Below are 14,180 nucleotides of genomic sequence, written 5' to 3'. Positions count from 1 at the left end.
GTTGGAGATTGAGATGGAGAAAACTAGCACAGGTTATCGCGGCTAATTATTTCTGGATGTATGACAGTCTTATTATTCATACTGCATTTTATTATTATTTCATGTTTAAGATTTTTATTAGGACTTTTATTATTAATGGTGGACTGTTATGTTGGACTCATTATTTGGACACTTATTAATATTATGTATGAGTATGTTGGACTTTTATTATGTTAGACTAATTATTTGGACTTTTATTAATATTATGTATGAGTATGTTGGACTTTTATTATGTTGGACTTTGTTAGTTGAATGGTTGAGTAGTAGGTGGCATTTATTTGAATGGTTGTGCTGGATGTTGCAATTTTTATTAGGTGGGTGTCATTGTTAGTTGAATGGTAAGTGAATGGTTGAGTAGTTAGTAGGTGGCATTCATTTTTATTAGTAAGATTTCATTGTTAATATTCTCAGATGCAATTGTTATTAGGTGGCTGTCATTTGAATGGTAGGTGGCATTTATTTGAATCTTGAAGATGAATGGCAGGTGGCTTTAAGTATATATATATATATATATATATGTAGATGTGTTGGCCTCAAGTATCCTTCAATTTCGATGTTTTATCTCTCTTCAAGCAGGTCTTTTGTTGAGACAATAGTTGTGTTTCAATAGTTTTGGCCCCCAGGTATTTTGGTAAACAAATTTTATTGTGTTTTCAATAATTAGTTGTGTTTTTAATAAATATTATTGTGTGTTCATTTCATTATTATACTAGTAAATAAGAACGCTTTAAATGAGTAGGTATTTTGGAGATAAATTACAGTGATAACGATGGATGGAATGATGATCATGATGATGAAGATGTTGAAGATGAAGGCAGCACATCACAAACCCAACAAAATAATAATATGCTTTTAGCTACGGCAACTATAGTTGCAGTGACATATGCGACAAATTATTTGATAAAAGAACTATGTAGGACATCTTCTCTAACAGGGTGGAAGTGGATGGTAGAGTTACAAGAAGAGAATCAAACAAGAATATTTGAAAATTTTCGAACGAAAAGAGAGGTATTTTATCAATTGTGTGATTTGTTACAGAAAAACTATGGCCTTGAAACTAGATGAAAAGTTTCGGTTCAGAAGCAGGTTGCAATATTTTTGTATATTGTTGGCGGTGACATTTGAAACAAAAATGTCCAAGAAAGATTTCAACATTTCGGAGAGACAATTTCAAAACACTTCAAGAAGGTGTTAAAAACTGTTACAATGATGTCTATTGATTGGGTAAGGCTTCAACTGAGAAATGATGTGCAGCCATATATTAGAAACAACCACAGATACTATCCTCATTTCAAGTTAAATAATTAATTACAAGTGGAACTTGGGTGTTACATATAATTAATGTTGATAGGATATTTCTAATAATGAATAAATATATTTTTATTCTAAATTTTCTAATAGGATTGTATAGGAGCAATTGACAGAACACACATCAAAGCATATATATCTCCAAATAAGCAACCTCGTTTAATAGGTAGAAAGCGATATGCGACTCAAAACATATTGACCGCATGTGACTTTGATATATGTTTCACATTTTGCTTGCTAGGATGGGAAGGAAGTGCACACGATAGTCAGATCTTCTTAGATACAATTAGGAATCCTAGTTATAATTTTTTTAAACCACAAGGAGGTAACTGTTTTATATTTGATTGCTACAGTAGATGCACTGCACTCATATCTTCATATTTATTTTTACATTTATAATTGCTTACTTTAATTTTATTTTGGAATTTTATAATAGATGAGTTTTACTTGGTGGATGCTAGGTATCCAAACATGAAAGGATATCTTGCACCTTACAAAGGAGAGAGATATACCTAGCTGAATTTGAACATGGTCAACCCCCCCAAAATGCATAAGAAAAATTCAACCAAGCACATTCATCACGTAGAAGTGTAATAGAAAAAACGTTTGGGGTTTGGAAAGCGAGATGGCTAATGATAAAGGATATCCCATCAAACTATAATTAGCCGACCCAAGTCAAACTTGTTTGTGCAACAATGGTAATTCATAATTTCATTCGACGAAGTTAATTATGTGATATTACATTTGACTCATATGATAAATTCACAGATTATGTGCCTAATGAAGAAGAAGGATCAAGGTCTCAACAAGCACGCCATGACAATCATGTTGAAGGTGATGACAACGAAATAGAAGTGAGGAGACATAATATTTGAATGTCAATTTGCAGACGAAATTAAAAGTTATCTAATATATACGAAGTTTTATTTTTAGAAAAAATTACTCATAAATCCCATTTAGAGAAAAGTTATTCCATTTAGTCTTTAGAAGTTTTCTTTCAAACCAATTAGTCCTTTTTATTTTGGGTATGTTATTTCCTTGATTTGAGTGTGATTTTGTTTAGATTTTTTCCGAATGTTGGGTGTGCGTGGGTAAGGTAGGTTTTTACGTTTCTATTTTTTCTTTTTTTTTTTGGGGGGGGGGGATTTAGTGGAGTGATTTGTAGGTGGATGATGTTACTCCATTTGTGGTGTTATTGGTGTGGTGTTTTATCATTTTTGTGGTGTTCGTCCCTATTATAAGATTGATATTAATTAACATCCAAACGTAACACTAATGTAACACAAAAAAAAAAAAAAATTCCTTACTGTACTTTTTCCAAATGTAACATTCTAATATAACACTCTAAAAAAACTCCTTAGTGTAACACTCTAAAGTAACACACACAAAAAATTCTTATTGTAACACTCAACGTAACACACAAAAAAATTCCTTAATGTAACACTCTAATTTAACACACACAAAAGCTTATTAGTGTAACACTTTAATGTAACATACAAATGTAACACTTTAACATTTTAATGTGACACACAAAAGCTCCTTAGTATAACATTCTAATGTAACACACAAAAAAACTCCTAAGTGTACTTTTTCTAAACGTAACACTTCAATATAACACTCCAAAAAAATTCCTTAGTATAACACTTTAATGTAACACACACAAAAAACTCTTTGGTTTACTTTTCCCAAACGGAACGCTCCAAAGTAACACAAAAAAAAAAAAACAAAACAAAACAAAAGACAAAAAACTTCGTAGTGTACTTTTCCTAAACATAACACTCCAATGTAACAATAAAAAAATAAAAATAAAAAGAAATAAAAAAAAAGAATGTGAGATTCTTCAAACCATTCCAAAAGGAGTACAAATATTCCTTAGTAAGTTTTGAATAAATGTATAATTTCAAACTGTGAGTGTTATGTTTGAAAAAAGTATACTAAGGAGTTTTTTTAGTATTTTTGTGCGTTACATTGGAATAGGTTACGTTAGAGTGTTACGTTTGAGATTTCATTAATTGAAGTGTTATGTTTGGAGAAAGTACACTAAGAATTTTTTATTTTTTTATTTTTTTTTACATTGGAACGATACGTTGGGAAAAAGTACACCAAATAATTTTTTTTGAGTATTGCATTGTTACATTTGAAAAAAGTACATCAATGAGTTTTTTAGTGTGTTACATTGAAGTGTTACGTTATTGGAGTGTTACATTAGAATGTTAAGTTTTTGTTCGTAATGTGGGATTTGTTCTAGAATGAGTGTTACATTGGAGTGCTGCATTTTGAGAAATTCACTCTCATTCCTAAAAATTAAACCCAAGCATGTAAGTAACGACCCTTTTATGTAAATTCCACTTTAATGAGACCTTTGGATTTATAAGAAAAAAAAGATGGGACTAAACCGTTTACAATATCACATTTTGAGATTTATCAGTGCTTCACCCTTATTTTTATTACCTTAATAGTAATTTATTGTATTTTTATTACAATGACATTTTCTTGTTCCCTTGTGAAGTCAATATAAAAATAAAAATAAAAAAATTAAGGTAATGTACCGATATAGGTATTAATTATATTAACTTTCATTAATGATATAATTTTTTCAAAATTTAAAGTGGGGAAAATGACAAAATTACAATTTTTATGTTCATATAGGCAAAAATGACAGTTACACAGTAAAAAATTATTTTACAGCTTATTTACAAAACACTACCCTGTTGCTTAAATAAATAATATCATGACTGCACCAAACAGGTTACCAGCTTATGCTTACAGGTATAAATTATAATTCGTTAAGTTATAATCTATAATTACTTTTCCACAACCCTACCAAACGGGTCAATGCTCCAAAAAGCTCACCCGGAACGATGTGGGGACCCGCATGAAGCTTTCATTGGTTCAAGCACCCTCCACACCTCTGAGGCAAGGTCTGGCCGGTTCCTACGGTCAATCTCACAGCATCTCATTGCCAAGTGAGCCAACTGTATGGCTTGCACAAAAGGCCAGTCCCCAGCTGTCGAATCTAGTAAGTTTTTCAAATTTCCATTATGTAATGCACATCGCACTTCCCTAGCTATCCACACGGCAGATTTTCCAGTCAATAACTGCAATAATATAATTCCAAACGAGTACACATCAGACTTTGGGGTAAGCTCTCCACTTGAGAGAATTTCGGGATCCATGTATCCTAAAGTGCCCTTTGGGTTGGTTCTGTGACACAGTGTCGTGTTGCTGCTTGAGGATTCATCTCGAGTAAGAACACGACATATTCCGAAATCACCGAGTTTGCTGACATGGTTGGCATCTATGAGAATATTAGCAGGTTTTAGATCGCCATGCACTATGCTGTGGTGTTTGCAAGAATGAAGGAAGACAAGAACAGAACAAAGCTCCGCTGCAATACGAATTCGAGTTTGCCAGGTTAGGGGAGGGGTGTTGTTTTTGCAGAGAAGTCGATCTTCAAGGCTTCCATTAGGATAGTACTCGTAGACAAGAATACAAGATTCTGGGCAGGCTCCAATGAGAGTGACGAGGTTTGGATGCCTCAACTTGCTCAAAATATTGACCTAAATAAAACCAGCAGATGCCAAAAACTCAGATGGTTTTCTCTTTATCCAAAACCATATACAAGAATTGATACTACTACAATGTGCAAACAAGAAATAGAATTTATTGAGTAAAACGTTAGTGTGGAAGATGGGGAAATCTGTTTTCAAATTTGTGTATCCAAAACAATTTACTAGAATCCCAATATATGCTAGAGCTTTAGTATACACAACAAAATCCATCAGAATAAACATAAACAACGTAATTCAATTTTGCGCAAAATAAAATCCATCACAACATCATTAACAACATAATTTAGCTTTTTCTTCTGAAAAGTGCAATTGCCAGGGAATTTACAGAAATGCAAGCTGAAACTAGTAACTTTCCATAACAAGAAATGCCCTTCTGTATGTTTTTCGGAAGCACCATGTCAAATGGTGAAACAGTGAATGAGCAAAGGCACAATCACCCATTTGAAGAGAGAAAGTAAAACCATAATTATAGGCAACAAATCTAAAATTTGGATCCAATGGCTCATGCCAATTGAAAGCGAGAAAACATGGGGTGACACCCCCAAAACTAAAGTTCCTGTTAAGTTTTTATATTTGGCAATCCCGTTTAACAAAATTTCTTTCAATTGTAATTTTATTCGATCTTTTATTTCAGTGATGTTATGAGTATTTAGATGTGAATTCAACCCGAATTGTGCTTTACAAAGGAGTTTGTGATCTTAATCCTTTAATGTTTACTCGAGTGAAGAAACAGATCATCCTGTTAGATATCACCCCATGTAAGGGATGATTCTCTTCTCCATGTGCTGCAGTATGTGCCAACCGACAAGCCGTAATGGACGGCCACCGAAAGGAGAAGAAGAGGGCTGGCAGCCAGCTCACATGGAAGACTCTCTCTCCTACCATTATGTGTATAAATGGAGAGGGTGAGAGAGGGTGAGAGAGGGAGAGAGAGTGAACAACTAAGGCAAAATAGAGAGATGTGAGGCAGAGAGATCGTCTCTCTAGGTGTGAGAGGGGGAGACGGGTGAGTGAGTGAGTGAGTGAGGTTGGTGTAAGCTCCACCTCTATTATAATCTCTTTGTAATATCTTCATTGTTATAGTGATAATCGGTTACTCTCCCATGGACGTAGGCATTGAGGCCGAACCACGTTAAATATGGTGTTTCTTTGAGTGTGGGTATGTTTTTTTTGCTTGATATAATTTCTAGAAGGTCTTGGGCGGAATTCCCGATCCCCAACACATCCAATAGGGGCCATTTACTAATTAAAGTCCCCTTCACTCAATTAAGATGTTGATCCAACTCATATGAAATAGGGCCATTTACTAATTAAACAAAACCAGAAATCATAACGATCCAATTCTGGTACAGCAGAACCAAATGGTATAATATTCTGTGGGCAACAAATATTGACGACTCCGTACAATATCAAGCCCTCCTTACACAATAACTATAACCCTCTGGCTCTGTAAATGAATTGTTAAAGAAATGATATAACTAATATAAAGTTGACAATAAAAACCATCTTACCTCTTGTTGAAATTCCGAGGGGCCTTGCGAGCTATTAGATTTCAGCATCTTTATAGCCACTTGAGTGTGACGAAGGAGACCTTTATAAATACTTCCATAACCCCCTTCTCCAATCTTCAACGACTGATCAAAATTACAAGTTGCTTCTTCAATTTCAGAGAAGGAGAACTCAGAGAAAAACTGAGGCGTAAGTGCGTTTGAGGCCTCCTCTGCTTGTTTTTTCCTCAGCTCAGATACTTCAAGCGCTTCGTCACGCTCTACCTGCAAGTCATCTCGTTCCTTCTTATACTTTTGCAACAGTTCTACAGCAGAGAACATCTTCTGTTCTAGTTCTAGTATCATCTGGTTAGAGCTTGCAATTTGGTTCTCCAGAGATGATTTATGTTCCTGGGCAATACGGAGTTCTTCCATGACTTCATCCACATGCCGCTTCATATTTTCAAGCTCTTCCCTTCCCCTTGCTAGTGCTTCTTCATATTCTTTCCTTTTTCTCATTTCCTCGGCATGTAAGCTTTCTGATGTTTTAGCCTGCAAATTGGCAATTTGTACAAGATCATTTGAGGTTTTCTCAATTTTCAGTCTTGAAGTTACACTTGTAAAACACTTCTTTTGATCGAGGATGATGCCTACCCTCTCATCTGGTTCAACCTATGTTACATGGACTCTTTAAATACCCATGGCAGACACTTGACACTTGGACAAGGGTGTAGTATATGTTTCCAATACTTTTCATTGGACACTTCTTATTATATATTTGTATTTAACACTATCATTATATGTATATATAGTTGTATAATTGCTATAAAGTAAATAAAATGCATTTTTGACACTGTAGGCTACATATATCACCATTTAAAAATAGATTAAAAACATAAAAAAATATAATCCTTTTTTACAGAGTCCTTGTACTCTTAAATTTGAGGTTGATTGGGTCTGACCTCTAACTACACACCCGCGTTTGACACCCGTACCCGAGTTTATGTAACATAGGATTCAACAAATCATCAATCCAAACTGTCAAATAAATACCCCATCTTTTGGATGGAAGACCACAAAAAGAATAGTTTCCCCTTGTATCACAAAAGAGCTCCATACATCATGGACTTGGATCTTTTTTGTCTCCCCATTCCAAAAGATGGTCAACCCATATGAGAGCTGCGCGTAAAAATTGAGTAATATGTTGACCATTCTAATATGAAAGAGGTATATTTCTTCCACGTAATTTCTTCTACCCAGTAGATCCATGATAAGTAAGAAAACAACAAATTTTCATTGTATATTATTCTACCTCAACAATGATTCATCCCACTAAAAACATCATCACTAATAGCATTAATGCATTAAAAAAGTAAAAAAAAAAAATACAACTCCAAGACCAAAACATCACATCATTAATGACGGGACCCACTGCCACCTAATTAGTGGGAGCACTAATTAGTGCTCCCAAGCATTTTTCATTCTACATCTGATACCAAATCATCACCGGGAAAATAAAAATAAATAAACAAGTGGATAGTGACAAAAAGTTTACTCTGCGGATAGCATCAATGGCATCTTTTTCAGCTTTCCTACGCCTCTTTGACTGTTCAAAGGCCTCCTGCCTGGAAGTAGCTGCCTCTACCATAGCTTGCTCAAGCTGATCATAAAGTTCACAATCCATAACTCCCTCCTGCTAAAATCGTGAACCATGCAGGAACTCATAAAAATTTCAAAGCCTTGTGTCACTAAATCAACTCATATTACTAATACTCGAGATACAAGTTAAATGATGCTTATAATACGTAGTGTAGTGTACAAAGAAGGCAGACATATATGCATGCTTCAACATAATAGTTTAATTCATACCAGTACACTGGGAGGGGATGAATGCCGATGATGATCCTCCTTGGGAAGCATTGCATGTGACTCTGATCCAGGGTCAGCTCTCGCAGGTGAGGTCAAATCTGAATCATTAGCCATAACAACAGGAGAGGAACAAGATGACGTGAGTGAATTCAGAGGAGGACAACTCCTTGAAATTTCCTCCCAATCGTTGAAACTCCCTAATGTATTTGAACTTCTGTGAGGAGTTAACCCTTCAGAGCTATCTGAGGAAAAAGTTGAAATTCTCATCCCATGAATGTCAGACCTTGCTCTGCGATAATCTGGACCTGAACTGGTGAGCCCTTCTGTAACAGATCGTGATCTCAAGGAACTTGGTTGCCCAGTTTCATTGTTTGGATTTGCTTGCAGTGTCGGAGATGCAACCTCCGTCCTAATTCTTTCTAATCTACCCTCCCTATATAGATATGGCACATGCATTAGCAATCTCAATTGTTAGAACCAAAAGATGGTTCAAGAATTATGAAAATAGTGAAAAGGGAAGAATAGTAACAGTCAGAACTCTAAAAGTGTTCTCTGCTATAATTGATTGAGCATGTCGTGACGGTAAGTAGGTGATCGGTAAAATGTTAAGCAGGCTTAAAAGCTTCCCCGTTAATGACATAGATATTCTTACATATCAAATATTTTCCAATAAAATAGATCCTTGTTAAAACAACAATAGTTAATAACAAGAAGTTGTAATAAATAAATAAAAGTGTGGCCTACAAGGGCCTGAATAGAAGAAACATCATGCAGGATGCAGCCAACCTCAAGTAGTTGGGACTGTGATTTGTTCAGTAGTAAGAACAAAATTGTCAAGCATACCTTAAACAAACAAAATGCGGCAAAACAGAGGTGCTTGTAGGTGCACATAGGTAGCTTTCTTAGACTTTGTCTGCATCATCTTCCTGCAATGTTAAGGCATTAGGGTAAGCAATCTTAGCATACAAGTGCCAAGCAAGTTTCCATCTAGCAAGATATGAAAGAAGTGTTATTAAAAATTTCTTCTCAAGTTTCCACAGCGCATAAGAAGGCACAAGATACTTGATGGTTGATCTCTAGCTGAACGAGTTTGTGATTCATTTTGATCACAGGCAAAGAAGCAGGTGTCCGAGTCTGTTGTTACGAGAAGAGAGTGAAAAAGGAATAATAAGAACTACGTATTTGAACACAAATGAAATAAATTTACTCAATCTGGACCAATAAATTTAGAAGAGATCATTTCTCTTCCACTTAATTGTTTTCTTTGCACTGTGAGGACTTCTAAAAGGATAGCTTGTCAGGCAAGGAGTGAGGACAATTTATCTACGTCACAAGAACAAAAGATTGAAATTTGGGAAGAATTATCCAGAGCCAGTCTTCAGGGCATCGTATAAATGCTTTGTTGCCAATTACAACACAAAGCAGGAGAGATGTACACAAAATTGTTCGTTAAGAAGACGATGATGAACAAGTCAATGTAAGAGGTTTTTATGAGGTCGTTACCTTGAATAATGTTTATCTGCAGCTGCTCCCATAACAAGCATCTTGATACTATGTTGAGATATCAGTTCCACTATCCCCTTATCGATCGAGTCCTTTGTAGTGTGTACTACATCTGTAGAAACCTATATAAGAAGAATGCCAAATAGATAAGAAAGTTAAGCGTGTGCACTGATTCATTGATACAAAGGAAGTCCTAACTTTTAGTATCAAACTAGTAGCATGGAGCTATTTGCAAACATAAACTTAAACCATTGCAATGGATGCTATATACTGCAAAAACATTTTATAGAATTTTCTCATATGGTTTTTGGTAAAACTAACATCAACTCATTCTGCTGCTTCATGAGATCAATATAATCATAAATACTAACAATAAAATTTACATGCAGTGAAAGAACTAGAAGCAGAGATAATACCCCTGCTCGCTCACAAATCATGCTGTATTCACGTAGAAGCTTGTTCATATCTTGCTTCTCAGTTTCTCGGTATGCCTTGACTTGATGTTCCTCCAGTTGGCTTACTGGAAATTTTGAACCCACTAAAACCGAAAGAAATCGAAAATAGAATACATAAACATGCATGTTTAAGTAACCAATAAAAACCATGTTTATACTTCATCCAATAAAACCCATGTCAAGAATCACTGGGAACTGCACATCAGAAGCAATATAAATGAAGTGCTGGAAGGGGGACAGAGCAAATGGGGAGGGGGGAGAGGGGGCAAAGGAAATTTATACTAGAAGAAAACAAGAAACAACTAAAATGAATACAACTCTCCCCGCTTGTTTATGAAACGGGTATAATAAAAATGTATTAAGATTAAGGGGACAAAAACCACATAAAAGCGACTCCAACTAATTGTACTCATTTTAATTAGTGAAAACAAACCAACTTGCATCAGCCAATCACAGAAGTTTAGACAACCCAGTAACTAACATAGGCCAAGAAAAAAGAAAATGCTTTCAAAGATAAATATTCACTTTCATTAATCAAAGAACAAAAATAAATTCCACTGTCAACCAATCCAACCCTCACAGCACTGTGGAAAATAGGATTGGAGCTGAGCAGTGGCTTTAAACGATTATATTATTCTCAAAAAACTAAAGGATCCTGAGTTATGCGTCACCAATAAAGATATTTTTTCTTTTTTTCTCATCAAATAGAAAAACTAATATATTTATATATGAATATAGAAGCTTCCACGGTGTACAAGCATTGCTAAATTTTCAAACTAACAAACTCTACTAGAATAACGTTTTGAGAACAGATATGATTTCTCATATGACGTTGGATTGAAAGCAAGCGAAGAAATGCATATTTATTCTTGTTAAGGCATTTTCATGTGTATGTAAAGTCAGAAAAGAATGATCTCGCATAAAATATGCTTTACATAAGAGCATCTCCAATGCACTAGGCATATAATACTTGTTAGTTAAAATGCCTAGTGTGATTCACTTTTTTCAATTCCAATGCACTAGGCATATGATTAGGTATTTTGGCTCAATTCATATTCACTAGCTACATGTAGCTAGCCTTCAACACTAGGCAAAATGTATTCAATCATTAGGATCATTTCCCTCCATCTTTGTTGTTGACGTGTCATTCTATAAAATTAATAGTGTTTGGATAAATAGCTAAAATAAAGAGCATGGTTGGAGTAAAAACATAAAACAGTTGATAGGCAAAATAAAATATATCCTTTATAAAAAATATTTAGATAGGTAAAATGCCTACTACCGTTGGAGATGCTCTAATAGTTTGCCTTAATATTTGATAAACTTACAAACAATTTTAATGTATACGCATGTCAATGTAGGAACAAGATCAAAACATAAGCATGACTTTAGATTGTATTATATGTTAATTTGATTTTTATACACAAAGTAACCAAGAGGCAAAATTATATCAAGTTGGGATAATAGATTCGATTCAACAAAACCGGGTCAACCAATATAATCTTTGCACAATATCAGTATAACACAAAATAGCAATTCTATAGAAATTCAACAAGCAACATATAAATGGAGAGTGTGCAGCAAGAAATTACTTAAGGGTATCCACTGCCCCGGTTCATGAACATGAAGGAGGCATATCTTCCTTCCTCCTGAGTTATGCAATGCCCATAACACAGTTGATTTGTTCTCTTTCAATTCCTTTCCCACCGCTACGTACATCTTATCTTGTACGGCAACTTGCACCGGTGGTTCCTCAACGATTTCATGCCTAGTTGCCATCATTCTAGGGATTTCAATTTGAGGGTTTCTTGTTGGATTGGTCTGTTGTGGCATCACATCAAGCATAGGACTCACCACAGCCATGGAAAATCATTGAAACCCTCCCTATATCAATCCAATTCTCTCTGTAAAACCTCTTTTTCTGTATTTTTCACTCAAACATCAAAACCCCGAACTTCTCTGAAAATTTCAATATATAAAACTTCAAATTCACAGCTGAGATAAACTCTACCCCACCATCTAAACAAGATTATAATCTTAACAACAAATATCCCCAAAAATTCTCTGAAAATTTCAACAAGGTAAACTTTAGATTCACAGCTGAGATAACCCTCTCTCTCTCTCTCTCTCTCACACACACACACACACACGCACACACACAGAAATCACTCTAAAGCATCAACACAAATGAATCAAACCAACTCCTACCCTCTTTCTCTCTCTAAAAATGAAAATTTCACGAGAAAACACTTGCCCATATAGAAGACACTCTCAATGAAAACAACCAAAGCTGAGAAAAGTCTCTATAGCAATGATTATCCTCAAAAGGGTTTGCTTTTCTCGATGATATATATGGATATACCACCTCAAACTAATCAAACCACCTCGTCTTCTCCCTCTCTCTCTCTCTCTAAAAATCACAAAAAAAAATTGTGAAGATTCAAAGAGAAATTCGATGATTCAAAATTCTGGGGATCGAATAGAATCGTCAATGGGTATTGAAATCGAAGGGAACAAACGAATAACCAACCAAAGCAATGACAAGTCCCTATGTAGCAAATGATTATACGTAAAAGGAGTTGCTCGTCTTGATAAGACACATAAGACTATTATATACTACACGAGAAGATTGCTATATATATTATTATTATACGTGTAGATTAATGTGAAGTTGCATAAACAATTCCAAATCCATGGATGGCTTTGGTCCACCTCTCTCTCGCTCTCTCTCCCCTCTTTCTCTCTCTGGGATTGATTGCTCAACTTCCTTGAAGACGAAGCTTCTCAGCAGCAAAGGTTCCACTGAACTTCTAGACAGAAATATTAAAAAGAAAATTTAAAAAAAAAATTAATTGGATAAAAAATAAATATATCATGAAATTTACTTAAAATATAAATTATTTTTAAAATTTTTAATTTTATAATAAATGATAATTTTTATTAATAAATTATTAAATTAATTAATAATTTTTAATAATATCATAAATTTATTTCAATTAATAATTTAAATAATTGAAAAGTTATAAATTTTATTTTTTAATTAATTTTATTAAATAAGAAAATTTAAATAATAAAATATTTGTAATTTTTCAAATTATAAGAGACAATTAGTATTTTAAGTAAAACCTTAAGAAATGTATTGGTAAATTATTCAAGTTGATTATTTGTCAGTTTCAGTAATTTCAATTTTATTTTTTTACTTTTGATGGATCAAAGTGAGATTTTAAAAAGTATAATGACAAATTGGTGTTTTGAGAAGTTGGATCAAAGTGGGATTTTTGTGGCCTTTTTGTGTAAAAAAAAAAAATCAAAAAAAATAACTTTTTACTGTATTCCCAAATTGTCCAAAAGTGATTTTTTAATAAAAATATAAAAATTCTACTGAGACAAGAAAAAATTACGTATTAATTGTTTGGGGTGTCTTAAATAAGTACACTTTTTTTTTTGAACTAAAAAGATGAGGAAAAAAATATAAATGTTATGTTAATTTTTTGACATTTTACGAAAAAATGTGTATTAAAAAAATGTATAAGTGAAGTTATTGATAGCCCGTACAGCCGTCTGGCAGAGCAGTGAAGTTATTGATAGCCGGTACAGCAGTGTGGCAAAGCGGTGGCAGATTAGGAGATAGGAAATTATTGCCTATTTCTCGGGCTTAAATTGGCGGTGTTGTCCGGCCCTTGGGGGCCTACCATGGTTACTTTTTGTTAATCAGAATCGTTGAATTTGTAGAAATCGTCGAGTACTATATGTTTATAAAAAATCATGGTGATCGGATATCGATAGTTATTTGATCGTGTTAATTTTTTGTCAACCGTTAACTATAATACCATCTATTTTTTATAGAAAACTAATTTGATCATATAGTTAGCGATATCCGATTAACATGATTTTTTATAGGCATATAGTACTCGACAAGTTCTACACATTGACAGCTCAGATTATCA

The 14,180-nt window shown here is 34.1% G+C and overlaps 1 protein-coding gene across 2 annotated transcripts; it reads right to left on the bottom strand.

Annotated features, from left to right (window-relative positions):
* Window positions 1-3,965: 3,965 nt before the first annotated feature.
* Window positions 3,966-12,826, bottom strand: LOC114321100 (U-box domain-containing protein 33). 2 transcript variants are annotated; one of them, XM_082916937.1, is made up of 7 exons: window positions 11,826-12,826; window positions 10,195-10,316; window positions 9,779-9,900; window positions 8,276-8,708; window positions 7,962-8,102; window positions 6,431-6,958; window positions 3,966-4,907 (listed from the first exon to the last, which is right to left on the bottom strand). In XM_082916937.1, exons 1-7 carry the CDS (start codon window positions 12,094-12,096, stop codon window positions 4,197-4,199), a joined length of 2,328 nt encoding a protein of 775 aa, XP_082773063.1. In that variant the 5' UTR covers window positions 12,097-12,826; the 3' UTR covers window positions 3,966-4,196. The 2 variants fall into 2 exon arrangements, with proteins under 2 accessions (XP_082773063.1, XP_082773064.1); XM_082916938.1 differs by having other exon boundaries at window positions 7,962-8,099.
* Between the last annotated feature and the right edge of the window lie 1,354 nt (window positions 12,827-14,180).

Source organism: Camellia sinensis, chromosome 2 (genome assembly GCF_055761805.1).
Source record: "Camellia sinensis isolate YWXY chromosome 2, ASM5576180v1, whole genome shotgun sequence".
NCBI lineage: Eukaryota > Viridiplantae > Streptophyta > Magnoliopsida > Ericales > Theaceae > Camellia > Camellia sinensis.
The sequence above is the reverse complement of the archived record's forward strand: the minus strand, read 5'-3'. Positions and strand labels throughout refer to the sequence as shown.

What these genes read in the sequence shown, in the direction of transcription:
- LOC114321100 (XM_082916937.1), bottom strand. Translation starts at nt 12,096, where the DNA reads ATGGCTGTGGTGAGTCCTATGCTTGATGTGATGCCACAACAGACCAAT. An exon ending in GGGGCAGTGGATACCCTTAA is followed by an intron (nt 10,317 to 11,825) that starts GTAATTTCTTGC and finishes TTTCGGTTTTAG; the next exon opens with TGGGTTCAAAATTTCCAGTA. An exon ending in CCATTGATGCTATCCGCAGA is followed by an intron (nt 6,959 to 7,961) that starts GTAAACTTTTTG and finishes GCCAATTTGCAG; the next exon opens with GCTAAAACATCAGAAAGCTT.